Genomic DNA, 17,876 nt, shown 5'->3' with positions numbered 1-17,876 from the left:
AAACATAAAGGCCAGCAGCTTCTTTTTCACGGTGCAGTACACGACATGAACAGGTATAGCGATCGTAGGGAAAAAGACAACAAAGCCGATAGACGTTTCAATTAACTCATTTATTATTATTATTAGTAAAACAATTAACTCATTATTTGAGATTGTGACTAGAGGACGAGGAAAAATAGTTGTACCTCTAACCATGAAGTTGTTAGTTATTCAAAGGTTCACATGAATATCTTGACAAGCTAGGAATGACGAGGGTCCTTTTAAGAGCAGTCTGCTATTATAGAAAGTGTTAAAAAGAACAACGTAACGCTCAAAGGATAACTGAATTGCTAAAAAGGAACACCATGCGTCCTTCACAAACGTGGCTCCAAATGTTATCCTTGAAAGTAATAACCGCCGCCAACTTTCAATTACTATTTAATACATAAGTAAAAATTGCAAATACAGAGAATGTTAGGTTACATGTAACAAAATTTAAAACTCACGAAAAGGCTCATAAGGCTGAACCTACGAGAGCTAAGACTAGCGCTTTAGAACTGCAATGCCTCGTCGCTTTCTATTGGATTCTACATTTACTCAAAATTTCATACGAGAGAACTTGCCGTATCTGTTTGTTTTTGTGGAAACATTTGTTACAAAAACGGTTTGTCGATATCCTTCGGCAACCTCTCTACCCGATAAGTGTGATGGCCGAGTACGTTTGGTCGTGCAACGTCAAGCCTCGAAGTAGCCTCTGTCTTCTCAAAAGATTTCAGAACAACTAACCCCATTGTCAAAAATGTTCCCCATACACTTGGCGCAATGATTCATCTCCTTCATATGGTCACAGCACTTTCTGCCACCCAAACTGCACTCTGCATTGTGTTATCTATTAAACACAAGAAAAAGGAAAAAGAAATGAGGGTGAGGCTCTATGTTCGAGAGACAGTTCTCCGTAATCGTAATTATCTAAATCTATCGTAATAAATGGTGCAACCAAATTAAGTTGATTTGGCCGGCGCGCGAATACGTTATAACTTTTCTTTAAAGTTTGTTGCCGGTTTACATTTCTGATGCTTTATTCTTTACTGGGCATTGTTAAGTATGTATTGCCTATTCGGAACATCTTTATTACTCGCTGATCTGCCACTCAGTCAGGTTTATTTAAAACAACATTCTAATAGAATACCTTTGGGAGCCACTGTGTATACACGCGACAGTTTAACAGTCACAGCTTTAACGGATACGGATGGAACAGCATTTTACGATAATAATTAAAATATACGCTGCTAATTTACTCATCTATACAGCTTGTTGAAGTTTCTTGTGAAGATGAAGAAAAAAAAGTTGAACTTTCTGTGAGTACGTATACAAGCAAACAAACAAACAAACAAACAAACAAGTTGTAATGTGCAACTTTGCATAGTTATCAAAAAAACAAATAGTTCTGTATTCGGACAATAATCAGCTATCGATTTAAAGTGATTATAGGTAAGCGTGTGGAAGGTCACTTGGTATGAAATCAAGAAACACCTTTTTTTAATCATGATCAATTCAATCAATGATAAACTGAAGGTGAATAGTAAGGTCGGACCTTTAGTGGATACGTTAGCAAATACACGGATGATTTCAGGCACCCGTGATATCGTATATGATTAACGAAAAACCGTGACGGTAAGTGCAGCCTGATCTAATAAAACAAAAGGAACCAAGGACTTATTTGATATGGGCGATTGCAACGAAGATACAGATAGATAAATGTTCACTAACCACAGCAATGGCATACAAACAATAAACAGGATTTGATTGACACTTCTCGCATTTATTCGTAGATTGGTACGCGCGTTCTGTGCGTTTGTAGATTCCAAATTTCTAATTTGCCTTGAGGACATGAAGTCAAGGGCCAAAACAGTCATATGTATATTTTCCCCATATCAGTTAGTTAATGCGATACAAACAAGCGTTTGCTGTTTGTTAATAAGACTCCTGAAGTTGACTTTTGGAATACATGACACCCCTGTACCAAATAGAGGTCGGTGTGAAAAACAAAATAATCTCAAAGCGGATCAACAGATTTCCTGACAAACCTAGCTCGGACTTTCATAGTTTTATTCGAAACGTAATATATACTTAGTTTTAGTTATGGCATTTTGCTGCTATTCGAGCAATAAAAATAATTCTACTATGTTTTTAGATATTTTTTTAGAATTTATTTCGCCAGTATAAGTAACTCTCTCTTTTAAACACATCTTTGAATAATAATTAAGATATATCTTTGTATCATATAATCTCTATTCTACCTATCCTTTACCTTTATGGAACTATCTGCTCTATTCCACAGGCCCTCCACTACGGACCAAGCTTCTCAATGCCGTCTGGCCGTAGTAGCATTTTGCAACTGTTATGGTGTAAAACTAATTAAATAAGTTACGACATTTTATCACCCGTTAAGGTCGATATACACTATACACGTTCATCCTTTTTTACGGCTACGCAGACTAGAAATAATTGAATCCTACCAGCTGTTAGCTGGCACAAACGATTGCATTGCAGGCGTCGTCGTCGTCATCAAATGTACCTATGCATTTTACACTCACACTTATTAAGCTTGCAATTAATCCCCTGTTGAAAACTACTGGCCCAGCATCCAGACGCCATTAAGGGTCGAACTGGCCTCTTTGGGCTAACCTATTTCACGTTTTACTGTACAATCACAACAGCTGGCTTATTTTCGCAGCCACAGATTATGTCTTGAGTTCATCTTCCCTAATTGCTGTATGATGTAGAAATCGTTTCCCGTATCCAGCTAACGTAATTGGCGACGCGTGCATAGATACCGGGCCGCTGGCCACAGCCTTCGCCGAACGAAGTAATCCCTTGAACCGTCCATCGTTTTGTTTTATTATTTTGAACGAGGAGTGGCCCACCCGAATCGCCCGCGCATGAATCGATTCGGCCTCTCCTGTAGCCTGCGCACAGCATATTCTGACTGACAAAATATTCAGAGTAAACGTCACGGCACTCCGGTTGGGGGATAACTGGAACTTGCGCCTCTTGTAGGATCTCCGACCCATTTACAGCCTGATCACTCAGCTTACCCCACCCGAGAATGGTACCACGAGCTCCAGCAGACAGGGGTGCGTCAGGGAGGCACGCTGCGCCCACAAAGTTGTTGAAAACAAGAGGCGTTTCTAACTGGAGCAACGCAATATCGTTGTCAACCGTCTCGACATCGTATTCGGGATGAACGAAGCATGTGGCCACAGCTACTTCCTTTCCCCGTCGCCTTTTTATATTGTGTTCTCCAGCGAGGACATGCAGTGAACGGCGCACGCAGTGAGCAGCCGTTAGCACCCAGTCTGGCGCGATTAAGGTACCGCCACAGAATGCTTCTTTGTTCCTGTTGAGTAAGGCCACTTGCCAAGGCCACTTCCCCTTCCAGGTGGCTGTTCCGCCAATGATACGAAGTTTTGGGTGGGGAGGGGCCTTGCCGCACTCGAAGTTAGGTTGCAGAGTAGGGTCGACACCGGCTTGTGGGATCATTTGGAGATCTGTGTAAAAAAAAACGGACAGAAATTTATATACTGTTATGGATTATGTTGTATAAAATATCATAAAGATGCAGTGTTTCTAGTCGGTCACAGTAGAAGAAAGTATTGCTGTGGACAACACTACGGCCAGTTGTCGCCCTTCTGGATTTATACCGCAAATTTGTGCTATGTTGAGATGCGTGATCCGAATTTGAAATATTGACCGATAAATGCCGATTTTACCGATAATAGCAATAAAAGGATCACAGTTCGTTTATGTGGATCGATGGGTTTAAAGCAAGCAAGTTCTCCATTCCAACTTACCTAGTTCAATTGCGCCGGCTTGAGGCTTAGCGAGCATCTCACACGAAGATCCTTCAGCGTAGCAAAGTGCGTCCTCATGCTGAACGCTGTGTCCGCACAGAATAGGCATAACGCAATTTCGATATCGGCGAGTGTGGCAATTCTTTGAACATGGCGTCCAGTCGGTCCATGTAGTGTAGACATACTTTTGAAGCTCGTACAGCACCTTAAAGTCTTTGGTGCTGGCGGTTGTTTTATTTGACGAGCGCTTCTCGTCGGGGATGGTTATGGGTGCTCTGCATTTGTCGCTCACACATGGTCGAGTTTGCTTTTCGTCCTTGCAATTAGGCAACGCTGTAGAAGGACACCGACGATGTCTCCGCTGTCGACATTTACGCGTGCATTTTGACCATTTAGTCCACTCGCTGTACGCGTTGTCTGCACAGATACGGTCATCATTTTTGCACCCCGTAGAAGAAAACTGCATGTTTCCTTTGCTGTTCGTACGTACACCTAGCTTCTGCATCGAGCGGAGAAAATTTGTAATGCTACGAACCTTGATGTGGGCGCTGACTTCATTTTGAGGCGCTTGTGCCGTCTCTCGTGATCCAGTAACGTAGCAATGTAAGGCTGCTACGTAGGAGAAGAGAATCATTATTCGACAGATGTATGCCAACATTGCCATTGTTTAAACGTCAATTTATCAATATAGATGCGCTGATAATCGCCGTACGACGAACACGTCATGTAATCCCTGTGCGAACTGCGACACAGTTTGGCTTGTTTACCATATGCAGGCACGAATGAACTGACTGCTGGTCCTACTACAACCAAATACTCGACTGACGAGGTACAACTGCAGCTGTCATATATGCCTCGATTGAATATATCCGCCCTTCGAGTCGGAGAGGGAAGTGGATCTCTTCTCTAGTTACCGAGGTGGCATCGCAGCTACGAGGTGCTCTCGCGGGGGAGTGAAGCCGAACTAACTGGATGTGCGGGACGTCGTTGATCCTGAAGCCACAGCGTCTTGGGTCTCGTGAAAAAGCTGAACAGGTGCTTCAGGTGCTTAAGGGCGAGGAGGTGTGTGCACCTGATCAGTAGCGCGATCCACACACAGTTACGCTCTGGAACGGCCTGCCTCTGTGTGCCTGCTTAGAGTAAAACCACGAACATGAGGGGAGTGCCGAGGGTCACTGTGGAAAGGCACCTAAGTGAAAACACGCCTTGAAATACTTCGAGCGTGCGACTCACACAACGGGGCGTATATAATTTGCCTATGTTTTCGGTACGATTTCAACTTCTACTGCGTTAGGGCATTCGCTATGCTGCTATCCTAGTGTTTCAGGAGTATATATGATATAGTTGAAGGATACATATCTAGTTAAGTACGTGACTTGATCATTTCAAATGGTCCCGAAGCGCTTTATTTGTCCGGCGTCACTTATTACCAGTATTTAGGAAATGTACTCTCGATCTTCGGTCCGTTATTGCAAGTAACAACTATTCTGGAGCGCTAAAGCCGGTCAGCTTAATTGTTTCCATGGGAGCAGCTAAGGATTTACTAGGTTGTACTCAAAAAACGAGAGCGCAAAATGTTTGCAATGCTAGAAACTTATATATATATAGCTTTTTCTATATTCCGCCTGTGTGCTCATAACAGCATCGCTTGGTCATAGAAGGCCACAACACAAGATTGTGTCACGCGTGAATCCTTCGTTCTCCTTTAGATATTGTGTCTAATTCACCGTCGTATTTGAAGACGACGTCTCCTTAGCGCAACATATCCTACAGCCACCCCATTCTGTTTCTAACAGTCAATTATGCGCTAATATCACATTTATTAAGATTAACAATCGGTCATCCAGAATGCTTTGAGCGGCACGAAGTTTCCAGCTTCTAATCGACTTCAGCCTGAGTGTGGAATAATTTCCTGGAAAAACACACATTGAAGCGAAACTCTGCTCCTCTAAGTGTCACTCGGAGCTTCGAACTCTGACATGCATACGCCATTGCGGTAGACTGTACTAAAAAATTCTTTGGCGAACTGTTTCGGTATATGTGTGAGACCGTAGCGTCATCTGCCGGTCGTTGTCTTCGGCTTGATTGTTTCGCAGAACGTGATCTTCACAAATGACACGGACGGCTTAACACAGCTGGCTCTCATCCTATCCGAAGAGACGCTAACCAAGGGCCAAGAACCGAATACCGAAAACCCATGCTGACTGACGCTGTTGCTCCAAAGTGTCCGTCCGTAGGTAGGGGAAGCCTAAAGGATTTGTTAGGCAGAAGCTACCCAGAAAGAACAAAGCGATTGGCATTAGCCGTGGCGATTGACGATTATTTAGATCTGATTCGAATAGGACTTGAGGTGCGGGCCTTTTTCGACTGTGGCACGTCATGTACAGCTACAAGCAAACTGCTATAGTGAGGTTGACGGCCCGCCGCGTCTACTGCCGCCTTCGATGCGCTCAAATCGGCGGACGCGGAAGATTCGGCGTTCGAGCGACATTATATCGTCACCCGACCTAGGCGCTCTCGTTGCACGCTTAACTGTTCTGGCCGTCCTAGCTGTCAGAGCTGCTAAGCTATCGCAGTTCTGCCCGGCGATCGCTTGCAGCTACTAAACTGATGTCAATTAGCAAAGACCTCGATCATGAGTTACCGAGAAATCGCACAAATTTAGTGCCTTAACCGCCCTTATCCATCGGCAACAGAGATACCGAGCACAGCAACTGAAGGAACCGGAAAATGCAGAGTCAAATGTAACCGAGGTATCAAACGAACAGTAAATCCGACGGAACGCTGCCTATGGCGCTGGGCCGCTTCTCGTCCGGTGCAAGCATATAGAATGTGCTTCTTCCCACTCCCCTTTGTCCTCACGTTAGCTAAATCAAAAACAAATTCAAAATTCTACCGTGTGACATATCCCTTCACAGTGAATACACGGTGTGAAACGGTTCCATTCCTAAAACGAATGATTTAAACTTCTCACAGAATCGAATGATCTAACACATGTTAAACGAAGCCTTGTTCAGACGATGCTTATCAGATGCCTGCAGCAAAATTAAGATTGTACTAGAGAGTCACTAAAGCCTAGATGATGTCTGAAAAATTTACAGCTGATAAGTGAGATCGCTTCAACAAGCGCCTATTGAGAATTTCCAACACATTATTCATTCGCATCGCTGCGCCCGCAACATCACAGAGCAAAAATACCCATAGTAACAACAGTGATCCCAAGTGATCTCCGGATTGCCGTTTATCGCCGACAAGAACGTAGCTATATATATATATATATATATATATATATATATAGCACAATGGCTGCTATAGCAACGGCACAATAGCCGCGAAACATTAATTATATTACTGTTGTCGTTCGAACTGAAGGACAACAACAGACAAAGTGTGCCTTCAGGAAGCATACGCCGCCGGCGCGTGCTTTCCTGAAGGCTCCAGTTCACCTGAGTTGACACGTTTAGCCCTAGCGTAGTAATCGCGAACTGGATCTATGATAATAGCTTGCCTGTTTCGACGACACGCCTTTTCCTTGTACAGCGCAATGCAGACCGGCAATGAATGACAATTGCGTACTAGACAACCTTGGCAAAGAGCCAGGAACATAAGTTTTCCGAATGACGGTTCAATCGGGAAGACTGGCAACAATCAGCGAACGATAAGAGGAGCGCAAAGAACACCTCTCGCCAGAAAATTAGGGTCTTATTATAATGCTTCATTATCACACGATGATACTAACGACGTTAGTGATAATATTATTAATAAAAACTGTTCGAGCGCTTTAAAAATGCCTATGTTATGGTTAAGCCAGATCCTGGTCAGCTGGTGTCTTTATTAGTGGAGGTGCGTATCGAGTAGCGAAACAACAGACAACAAAATAACAGATGTTTATTGTTGTTGCCTTTCCCTGTGAAGCTTTTCGGCAGTTCGGCCAGACGTTAAGCCTGCACAAAACGGTGAAGTGACGTCCGTTTATTGAATGATGGTTAACGATCAATTCAATAAGTGCAAACATATAGTTCGTGAAGAAATGCATCTCGGCGATTGGAACAGCCAGATCGAAGAAGTGACTGAAGTTCGAGCTCAAAACAGTTCAACCTGTCAGCCTCCGCAAACGACACGGACGCCACCGAACGGCCTAACCTGTAGATCCTAATGTATAAAAAAAAAAACAAAAAAAAAATAGAAATACTAACGTGTGCCAAAAATCGAAGATGTTCGTTGAAGTAACGTGGCTGATCACGCACACAGCGCTGTCATGGAACATCTACCACCAGTTTATCTTCCTCGCTGTTTAAAAAATACAGACGTAAGAATCAGCTCTTTCGATGTAATATTTATCAATGTTTTATCGTTATCAGATGACGCGAGGGGTACCCACCGTTCTTTGAGCGGACTATATAACGTCTACAATATAGACTGTTTCCTTATTCCGCTAGTACGACATTACTATTATTTCGCAGTAGATAGCGATTGTTTGCTATAAAAAAAAGACATCTAAGTAATCGCAGATAAACAACCAAATATCTTAGAGACGCTGACGCTTACGAGATGTTCGCTCTGGAGAAAGATGAAAGGCGATATTCTCTGTCTTTTTTTAACTACGTATGTACTTTAGCATGTAGAATCTTGGACTGACACCGTATTTAGCGGCTTCAAAAACCTTGAACCACAGGTGTTGCCATTGAAATTAAGTGATCGTAATTCTCCTTACTACTTAATAGCGACCGAAACAATTAAAGTGTTACAATTTGAAAACTAAATGAAATTTGGCCTCATTGAAAGGGCTTCCTTTTAGATTCACTAATAGATCTCTTATGGATCCTACTGCGGCATTATTAGAGGAGCTTCGACCGAGACAGACGAGCCGAATAGCTCATAGAATCCCTGGCACAGCCGTCAGTTTGGGGATTCCTTTTCTTGTTATGTACGTAGTCCGTTGAACGCTTCTCATCTGTTCATCTATTTTCGGCTCGACGGGGGTTCATCAAATATAAACAAAAGCGGACCTCGCAGCCAGCTTGGCACCACCACCTGAACCCCCGAGTGCCTGAACTCCGTCGATAGTACAACGGCAATCACAGTTAACTAGCTTTCGCTGGCATTGAGGGAGCTGTTGAAAGACGCCCAAAGAATATGCACCTCTCTAATAAAACGCTTGCCAAACAAAGGTGTTCGCGACTTGCCTTTGATGGATAGTTACGAAACCCAATCTATGCATAATTCCACTGTGAAAAGCGTTACATTCGAACGCTTCCAAAAATATTTAACTTTGAACAATGAGTTTTATGTGACGAAAAAACGAACTCGACCGTCGGATCGTTGTCATCCGTTGCGCCCTTTCAAAGTTTTGTCTTGAAGCGCCGTCGAGGAATTCCACCGCGGTGTGAGTTCACCTGTGGGCCGCCACATGGCGGGCTATTGGTGCCGATGTCCGCTGATAGAAAACCGACTGCCTTTGCTGCCGCCGCTGGGGGTTGACGCCGTAGATGCGAGAAGATGAGTCCGCCCGTTGTTGTTATTAGCTGCTGCTGGCCGGAGACAAGTGCCCGGATTCGGATTCACCGTCGCGATTGGGTCGACCGGGCACCCCCAGGAAATTCGGGGGTGCCATCAATGCCACTGCCACTGCTCCTGCCGCCGCCGCCGCTGCTGCTGCTGCTGACGACTCTGGTCTCCGTGGAGATGCTTGTATAGGGAGGACTGCGCGAAGAGTGTCTGTACGTGCGTATGCGTTTCTAGACTCAAAGTACAGACAGGTAGGCGGCAGTGTGTATCAACAGACAACCGCAAAATACCCAGCCAGAAGACGCCCCCGTTAGTTAGTTATCCAGATACAGAACAAAGAGCGCCTTGGAAAGCACAGGTGCATCCGATTGTTGTGCGGTTCGCTCGCCCGTTTAACAGCCGTAGTACAGCAGTCGATCCCGTTTGCGATCTTCCGTCACCCGAGTCTACGCATGTTGCAGTTCATATGTTAGTACTACGATTTTCTATATACTAAAAGCTCACAATTACGCAGTTTCGACGGTCAAGTGCAATGGGGCTTGCACGGAGTCAACAGTTGCTTAGCTTATTGACTTGGTCCTGCAAGCGGTCGCACCGATCGTACTTCATGTAGAAATAGGTGCTGAGTTCGACTCATTCTGGAGAGCCGTTCTGAGGTCTTTCGAAAAGCAGTCTGCTTATGAACACCCACCTTACACTCCATGCACACGCGAACGTGTGCTTCGGCCACGTTGTTGGTCTGCAGCGTAAACCAGCAGAGCTCAATATTTTTCTATGCTATAATGTCGCCGACATACGAAATGCGTACGGAATTCAGATTCAGTAGAATCAAATCAATAAAAGATAGTATTTATGTCTATGTGAGAAGAGCTCTATGGATCAACTGTACGGATAATCAGAAAACAGGGGCTCAAACAGCGGATATCAGAAAGTCGAGCAAATGGTGATCACCAGTTCGTTTCTCACCGTTGGAACTTGGGCTAGAAACTACGGGTGTCAATGGGGTCCCCATCTCTTTATAATGCAAATGCAGATGCTTTCCTTGAGCGGCTCTTGCCTCCAAAGTACCACTTACCTATGGCATAGCTTTGATGCTTCCAGTATGTTTCATTGTTACGGAAGACGCCGATGACATTGTCGCTTCCCCAAGCGTACCTGCTCATCTACATTGTAAGGAAAAAGTGCCTTAGACAATGCAATTAAATCTCGACATGTATTTTTTGCCACTTTGGCTTTATTCAGGGTAATTTTATCTCACAATAACTGCACTAGAATTTATTTATGTACAATTATTTAGATGCAGTACGTAATATACGAATTACTGACGCGTTCTTATGCAACTGATACTCGTCGTACTTCTCCAACTTGTTTGTACCAGCTAGCAAAGCTTTATACAATTTCCCTATGCGTTTAGCAACTATCAAGTGATATTCTTTGGAAAAAATTTGATTGTAGCTTCCCAAGCGGTTCCCGAACGCTGCCCACACGACAAAAAGTTGTAACGGGGCTTTTATAAACTTACTATGTATGCAGCTTAACTTTCTCTTAACAACGAAGCATTGAAAAATGATATTGTAGACTCAATGTGCGTGTTTCACAGTCTACGCTATACAGTACGAACGCCGAAGTTTACTTGCCATGACACCCAAGTGAAGACTGGTAAAAGAAGCTGGCTATTCGGGTCGGCACGGATGTCAGCTAGTGAACGGATGATGCCGGGCAATGGGGTTCCACGCATCGGGAAATAGGATATCAATATGTCAGCGCTATTCTGGGGTACCATGAACTTCTTTTTCAGTATAAGCTTTCTAACACGTAGTTCGTGAAGGTCCATATACGATCAAGCAGGTGTGAAACAGGCATGAAATTCTATCGTTTCTGAAGAAGATATTGCAGTCTGATTTTCTGATGTTCATAAAATTCATTTTCAGAAAGGTAGACGGCATGAAGCGGTACGAGATGTCGACGCGGTGCTAATATTGCTATCGTTTATTAGTTAAAGCTTACTTTCGACTGATTACTTGTTGACCGCTTACTACATCAACGAACGACACCTAATGTTATCATAATAGCATCCATGTTTTACTGTCGTGGTAAAATAGAAATCACAGGATACTCAATGTAATTGTCGTAACTTGGCGTTAATAATAAATGCTCGATGCACCTATTAGAACGGGTCGTATTGAGCAGTAATAGCGAAATACGAAGCATTTCGACGGCCAACGACCAACGAAAACCCAATAGGCAGAAAATTGAGCAGGCAAGACACAATTTTAGCAATGAAACCTTTAGAGTGAAAAGTCAGGATTTCACGAGCACGAATCGCACGATCGCTTTTGTATACAAAAGAAAAAAAAATACGCTTAATAGTTCATGGATAGCCGGTGGAGTGTCATCGACTACACGAGCAACTCGCTGCCCTTACCTGGGCTTTCTCCAACAAACGTGGTTAAGGGTCGTACCAGCACGATTAGAGGGGTGCAGGTACCGCGCAGGCAGGCACACATGGAGGTAGAAAGGATCGTCAAAAATATAGGAATAAGCAGATCTAGCGTAACTCTAACGCATGTTACATGAAGCAGCCTGTCATGAATTTCTTATTCTACCCACATACGCTCCTAAGTCGTTGCATACAAACTAGTACAACAGTTCATTTGGGTATAGGCAGCCTGAGGAAGTCTATGTTTAAATGCTAGCGTTAACCTTCTTTGATGAGATAAAGAACAAAAAAAAAAGTACATACACAACTACATAGTCACACGTCGACGTTCGTCCATTGGCAAGGTTGAAATTCTGTACTCGACTAGATGGTTTAAATAATGCGAGTTTTGTGAAGCTCCGACACAGGTTAAATGAACTATAGATTAACCATGTGGTCGATTTACGTATACGTTTTCCTTTACCAAACCCAGGTAAACAACTGTATACTTCAGTAAAAGTAAACCAACATAGCTCTGTGAAGCTCTGATGATACGAATACACCGCTGACATTTGAAGTTTCATTAGATTAATCGAGTAATATAAAGCAGAGATATATATATATATATATATATATATATATATATTTATATATATATATATGCTCAATTGGAAATTATCTGGACGCAAGAATAGCATCGCTGGCTCGTGTTGAACCAGCCTGGGCGTTCCTTCCAATTTATTCGACGGTATCGTATTCAAATGGAAATCACGCATCCATATATATATATATATATATATATATGCGGAAAGGAACGCTAATGAATTGTAGCGCGTATCGCTGTTTAGCGAGATACCTCTAATATTAGCGTTTGTAACTACCGTTTAGAATAAACCGCTATTGTACTGGCGTGTCCCAATGGCTTTTAGCCACTCTGGACCTTTTCTCAAGGGCGGTCAAATACGGCTAGATAAAGAGACCGCACTCGTGGCGCAAGTATTCTAAAATTTTAAGCTGAGAACGCTTCGAGCAAGGCAGTCATCGGTGAAAGCTTAACCGATAAACACTTGAAAACTAAAAACGAGCACTAAATTTATGCAGTAGAGGAGAATTTGACCGGCCTATTATGGACATCTTTAAGATTTAATTTCTTTAATTTATTTGACAAATCGTTTAAGAAGATTAAAGCGAGTACTTTTTGTCATCTTACTGGTTTATTTATTTTTTTTTTCCTGTTCAATCGCTGTCAATCACGTATACATAACAATGTCTGTTTGTTTACATGAAGAAGAAGAAAAAGAAGAACCTTAAATCTGTCTGCTAAAGATGTTTGTTGCTTATCAGAATCAGGTTTGCCTTCACGCATGCTAAACGCTCCGCGTTTTCCGTTTTTTTATCGTATGAAAAAAAATAACGTCAAAAGCTAAGCTTTTATATATGAAAGGAAATGTTCGCCGTCTTTTCTTAATAATTCATAGTCGTACTTCTAATCTATCTACTCGCCTCCGACGTTTTTGCTTAGCAATTTTATTATTTTACGCTTTGAGCCATATCTGTAGAAACGCCTGGAACTCGACAGTAAATTGGGACAGTTCATGGAACGAACTGGGTATAAAGAAAGAAACTATAGTGCCAATCAGACAAATGTTACCAAAAACTTAACTAACTAAAAGGAAAAGCCCACCAAGCTTCGCTGAAACTAATAGCTCTCCTGAAGTGAAACCTATTAGACCTCAGAAACTTATTGGAATTTGCCGGTAATCGGCTCAAAATTAACGTCTCCGAAACGAATCCTCTTGAGTTTTAGTGTTTTCTCGCTTCAATTAAGTACCACCAAAGGGGTCACTTCAGCAAAGAGCAAAGGTTTTGCAAGAAAAGAAAAAAACTGAACCGTACAACCAAGTTCTTGCTCCAATTTGTTCTTCTATGGCTATATTCTGAATGTACGTTTTCCGTTGACGAGCGAAACATTTTTCTAGCGTTTTTGGGCAAATATGCGAGAACAGTTAAATTACCTGAAGAGTAGATAAACCATGAGCATTTTCTGTGAAGTCATTTGGGAGAATTGATTGAAGATAAACGGTAACTTGTTCACACTTTATTGAATTTCATCTTCGTTATACTTTAAATACAAGCAGCATATTATTAAAAAGGTAATTTGTTTCTAGCTTACCAAAATTACCTAATCTGTTTGAATATAAATGAAATGCGGTGTAGCTTTTTAACTTATTCACAAAGGATCCAAATTAGTTTTTGTAGACGCTGCGGAGCTTCAAGATAACTGCAAGAGTACTGATAATGGACGTACCTAAGATCACGCCGAGCCGATCAACTACACGTACGAAATATACCTTCAGTTCATTGCCGGCAGGCTAAAATTGTCTCAGTATCAATGAGTCGATCGCTATGATCAATAACCTTTCTTTTTTCGCTTCGCACAGTTTAGGACGTATTGCGAGGCTTGCACAGTCGACCCCTCGTTTTCCTAGTTTAAGTCAAGAAAATTTGTTCAACATCGCATGCCTTCTTGGCACCCAATTTAAGCAATGATGGCTACAGTCGACTCGTTCATACGACCGCTACATGAATATTTCACCTCCGATCTCCACTGAGTAAATGTCAGACGTTACAGAGATCGTTGCGCGGAGTTTTGATAGCGGAAAGCTCATTGACAACGTTCGTTCGTTGATTCTCTAACTCACTCAGTTGTATCAAGCTGATCAGAAAGAAGTTGTTGACAAAAACCTGCTTCACGATTCTTCGTTTCGACGCTTCTTCGGCAAAGAAGCGTGACGCGAGCAGCGCCGGCCGGTTTCAGTGTTGCAATCTAGTTTCCGTTCTATCACTAGCTCTGCGTTCTCTGTCCACGATACTAGTTCACTATAATTTGTCGCTGTTGGCGTTGTCACTAGCTCCTGTTGTTGGACTACCGCCATTAGTGGACGTGATATAAAAGTATTCCCTGAGTTATGCGCAGTTTGAGGGATCCAGGAAAAGAGACAACATTACTACTAGATTGAATGGCTTATTAATTAGCGATACTCAACAAGAGCCGAGTGAATGAAGCAAATGACAACTGCGAGCAGGGGAAAACATACTACAGTGTTATGGCCAGGCCTGTTATCCCAGCAGCTGTGGCAGCAACAGTTCAAAAGGAAGCCGTCGTTGCGTCTTCCTTCGCGTCCATAGGTTACATGCTTGTAACCTTTGCTCCCGTTTGTCGACTATTGGGACACCGTTGCCTTTGCCGCTGAGCTCCCGCTAGTGCTGCTTGGCAACGTGAGCAGCAAAGCGGGAAGGAGGTCACAAGTCGACGTCCAAAACGTCGATAGCAATGACGGCCGCCACATGGGGGTCTACTCGCGTTTTGAAAGGGTCTGGCACACATCTGCCGCTGTCACTCTGTCCAGCTGTCTACTCGTGCTGATTTTGCGGAATCCGTGAGAAGGATTCTATTAAATACAGCTGTACCCATGCACAGTAGGTTTCACCTGGCTAACGGTGTACACAGACTCCGTTTCATTATGATAATACAATAGTAATAGGAAGAATAATAATAGTCGTCGTCTGCGTTATTACGTCCAGCCTGTCCGGCTCGCCTCCTCAACCATAAGAATTATGGTAACGTTGCCAACGGTTCAAACGTCTTTAACGCAAATACAGGTGTACATATATATGCACTAATGCATTATATATATATATATATATGTTCAAAAGGGCCATGTTTGGTTATCTAACCTACAAAACAAAAATTGTGCATGGAATATAATCGAAAAATCAACACGGAACATGTGTACAGTCGGTATCGTGTCAAGAAATATGGCTGGTAAAAGTTGTGAAGAATAATAATCGCGAAAGGAAGACTTACTTTTTTAAAAGGTAGAGAGTCAATCGCTTAATAAGACGCATTAAAGCAGACAAATTTAGGAGTGTAAAGAAAGGTTACATTAACATACATACCGGATTAGATATTTAAGGATTTTGTAGTCTAAAGCCTTGACCGATAGAGCCCTTAGAATGTACTTCCCGAAATTAGATTTTTAGAAAAAAAATCTGATGGTGTTGAAACTATATTCTCTAGTTGGTTACAGCTCCGAACTGAACGAGCAAATCAAGATAAAAAGACGAGTGTGGAGTACTTGTTGGGGTCAATGCGACAGATCCTTTCAGTATCATGTCCGTCAATAAAAGCTGAGTGGAGATTGACACTCGGACCTTGTTTGGCGTAACTTTTGACATCAAAATTCGCAAACAGAACACTTGAGTTCGTTCTATTGCTATATCCTTCCTCTTATTCACGTGGTCCGCTGCACATTGACCGATCTAACCGAGACCCGCGTAAAAACGTACAAGACAAGACTTACGCTTTTATCGGAAAAAAAAGGATAACAGAAGCGGCACAATAGATTTTGAGCCTGTGGCGTCAAAGAAACTTGTTATCTTGAGAATGAGCGAAAAGGACGAACACATAAAATACGAACGCACTGTACTCCATTAAAGCACGGTGGCTCAAACTAGGGTAGATATTACTTGTTTAGAGAATCCCCCATTGAGTGCTACCTTTGATCATAGCTCTAAAGTCCGTGCAGCAATGTTATTGCCACAAACGTTTGCCTGCTATCGCCGTCTAGGATTTAGGTAACATCTTCAGGTTTTGGTAACCTAGCAAGTAATTGCTAGGATGACATACTCTTACTGCTGATACAGATACAGAGTCTATAGCTGACAACTTCTAGAAAAAATATTTAGCTATGGTTCGCTAGAAGGCCTCGTGAGATCACTCGATTGGCACAAACTGTCACAGTAGCAGCAATATCAATGTTTGTGCATTTATTTAAATTTGTTTGTTATTGTATGCCGTGGGCCCCTCTTATGTGAGACGACCAGCAAACACTGTTCATGGTAATACACTCGAAATCAGTTTCTCTAGGATGTTTTTACTGGATTACGCTGTGAGCAAAATGGCCGAAAAGGATACTATCCGCAGCAACGGAAACTGTAGCGAAGCTGTTTTGCTATTCAGTCAGTCGAGACCTGTCATCAGGCCAACTTTTAGGAACGAGTTTTGTGTTTATTAGACGAGCAATGTGTTGTTGTCTTGACGCCATAGTGTTTTTTTTTTTTTTCCATATTGCGTATTTCTATTCGCCAAAGATGCGACGTCGCATATCCGGAGCGGCATAATTTTTTCCTTGTGGATTACAGAGCTTACGCGTCATATAAAATTATGATCGTTACCAACAGTAGCAAGTTGGTAGCCATGATGTCGACATTGCTACAAAAGCGCCATTTTAAGCACGGCAGCAAACGTCATACTGAATTTTAAAGGTAACTCTTGAAACTTTTCAGGTTCGTTGTTTACAAAGTGACATGCGTCGCGCCTCAACACCGTGCCCCGGTATGCATTGGATACAACGCAGGCAGACTACGTTGCTTCTTTCTCTTTTGCATGGTCAGTCAGCGACCTCACGGCCATTGCGTGATTGCCGAGTAACTACTATTCATAAGAGTTATAATTAGGGAAAGGGAATTAGCCGGTTACAAATATTAATGAATTGGAAGATTTTCTGCCAAGCCTGATTTGATATAGTTCTAGCAGTAGTTTGTTTCACTAATGGATGCTGAAAGTCGTTTAAAGATAGTTTGTTGCACGTTAGCGATAATGCTGCTTCTCCTTAAACGTATGATACTTTACCGCTTGTTTTTTTCGGTGCCCTTCTTCGGTGGGCGCGATTCAAGAAATATTTAATAAAGAGCAGTAGTAAGCTGCCAGCAAACGCCTACTTAGCCGAAACGAAATACTATATCCCACAAAAAACTCAACCTGACGATTGTGAAGTTGATAGAATTGAGGCTTACCAGTTACCAATGCCGTCAGTACATTGTCCATTATTTTATAAGAAGCTTACTACAAATATGAAAAGGTATAAAGTGACCAACATATATATATATATATATATATATATATATATATATATATATATATATATATATATACATATATATACATATATATATATATATATATATATATATATATATATATATATATATCTACACATATATATATATATATATATATATATATATATATACATACATACATATATCTCATG

At 42.2% G+C, this 17,876-nt stretch overlaps 1 protein-coding gene and 1 long non-coding RNA gene across 6 annotated transcripts in view; one reads left to right on the top strand and one right to left on the bottom strand.

The window, feature by feature from the left end:
• Positions 1 to 191: 191 nt before the first annotated feature.
• LOC111248562 (plasma kallikrein-like) lies at positions 192 to 14,585 on the bottom strand. 3 transcript variants are annotated; one of them, XM_086983060.1, is made up of 3 exons: positions 10,417 to 14,585; positions 3,834 to 4,963; positions 192 to 3,530 (listed from the first exon to the last, which is right to left on the bottom strand). In XM_086983060.1, the coding sequence occupies exons 2-3, from the start codon at positions 4,495 to 4,497 to the stop codon at positions 2,746 to 2,748; spliced, it is 1,449 nt and encodes a 482-aa protein (XP_086839186.1). In that variant the 5' UTR covers positions 4,498 to 4,963; positions 10,417 to 14,585; the 3' UTR covers positions 192 to 2,745. The 3 variants fall into 3 exon arrangements, with proteins under 3 accessions (XP_086839186.1, XP_022656804.1, XP_086839181.1); XM_022801069.2 differs by lacking the exon at positions 10,417 to 14,585 and adding an exon at positions 8,030 to 8,121 and having other exon boundaries at positions 3,834 to 5,008; XM_086983055.1 differs by lacking the exon at positions 10,417 to 14,585 and adding an exon at positions 8,030 to 8,120.
• The window catches only part of LOC147758247 (uncharacterized), a 14,772-nt gene continuing 4,054 nt past the window's right edge, over positions 7,159 to 17,876 (top strand). Inside the window, exons 1-2 of one of the 3 annotated variants that reach the window (XR_015323345.1) lie at positions 7,159 to 8,142; positions 17,110 to 17,212. This is a non-coding gene — a long non-coding RNA (uncharacterized LOC147758247). Of the gene's footprint in view, positions 8,143 to 16,298; positions 16,399 to 16,525; positions 16,663 to 17,109; positions 17,213 to 17,876 lie in introns of those variants that run through there. The other 2 variants (XR_015323348.1, XR_015323351.1) reach the window with 2 other exon arrangements.

The sequence above is a fragment of the Varroa destructor genome, unplaced genomic scaffold (assembly GCF_002443255.2).
Source record: "Varroa destructor unplaced genomic scaffold, Vdes_3.0 BEIS01000001.1, whole genome shotgun sequence".
In the NCBI taxonomy this organism is placed as follows: domain Eukaryota; kingdom Metazoa; phylum Arthropoda; class Arachnida; order Mesostigmata; family Varroidae; genus Varroa; species Varroa destructor.
The sequence above is the reverse complement of the archived record's forward strand: the minus strand, read 5'-3'. Positions and strand labels throughout refer to the sequence as shown.

Coding starts and splice junctions, on each gene's coding strand:
- LOC111248562 (XM_086983060.1), bottom strand. CDS start 4,497: ATGGCAATGTTGGCATACATCTGTCGAATAATGATTCTCTTCTCCTAC. Junction 3,531..3,833: donor AGCCGGCGCAATTGAACTAG/GTAAGTTGGAAT, acceptor TTTTTTACACAG/ATCTCCAAATGATCCCACAA.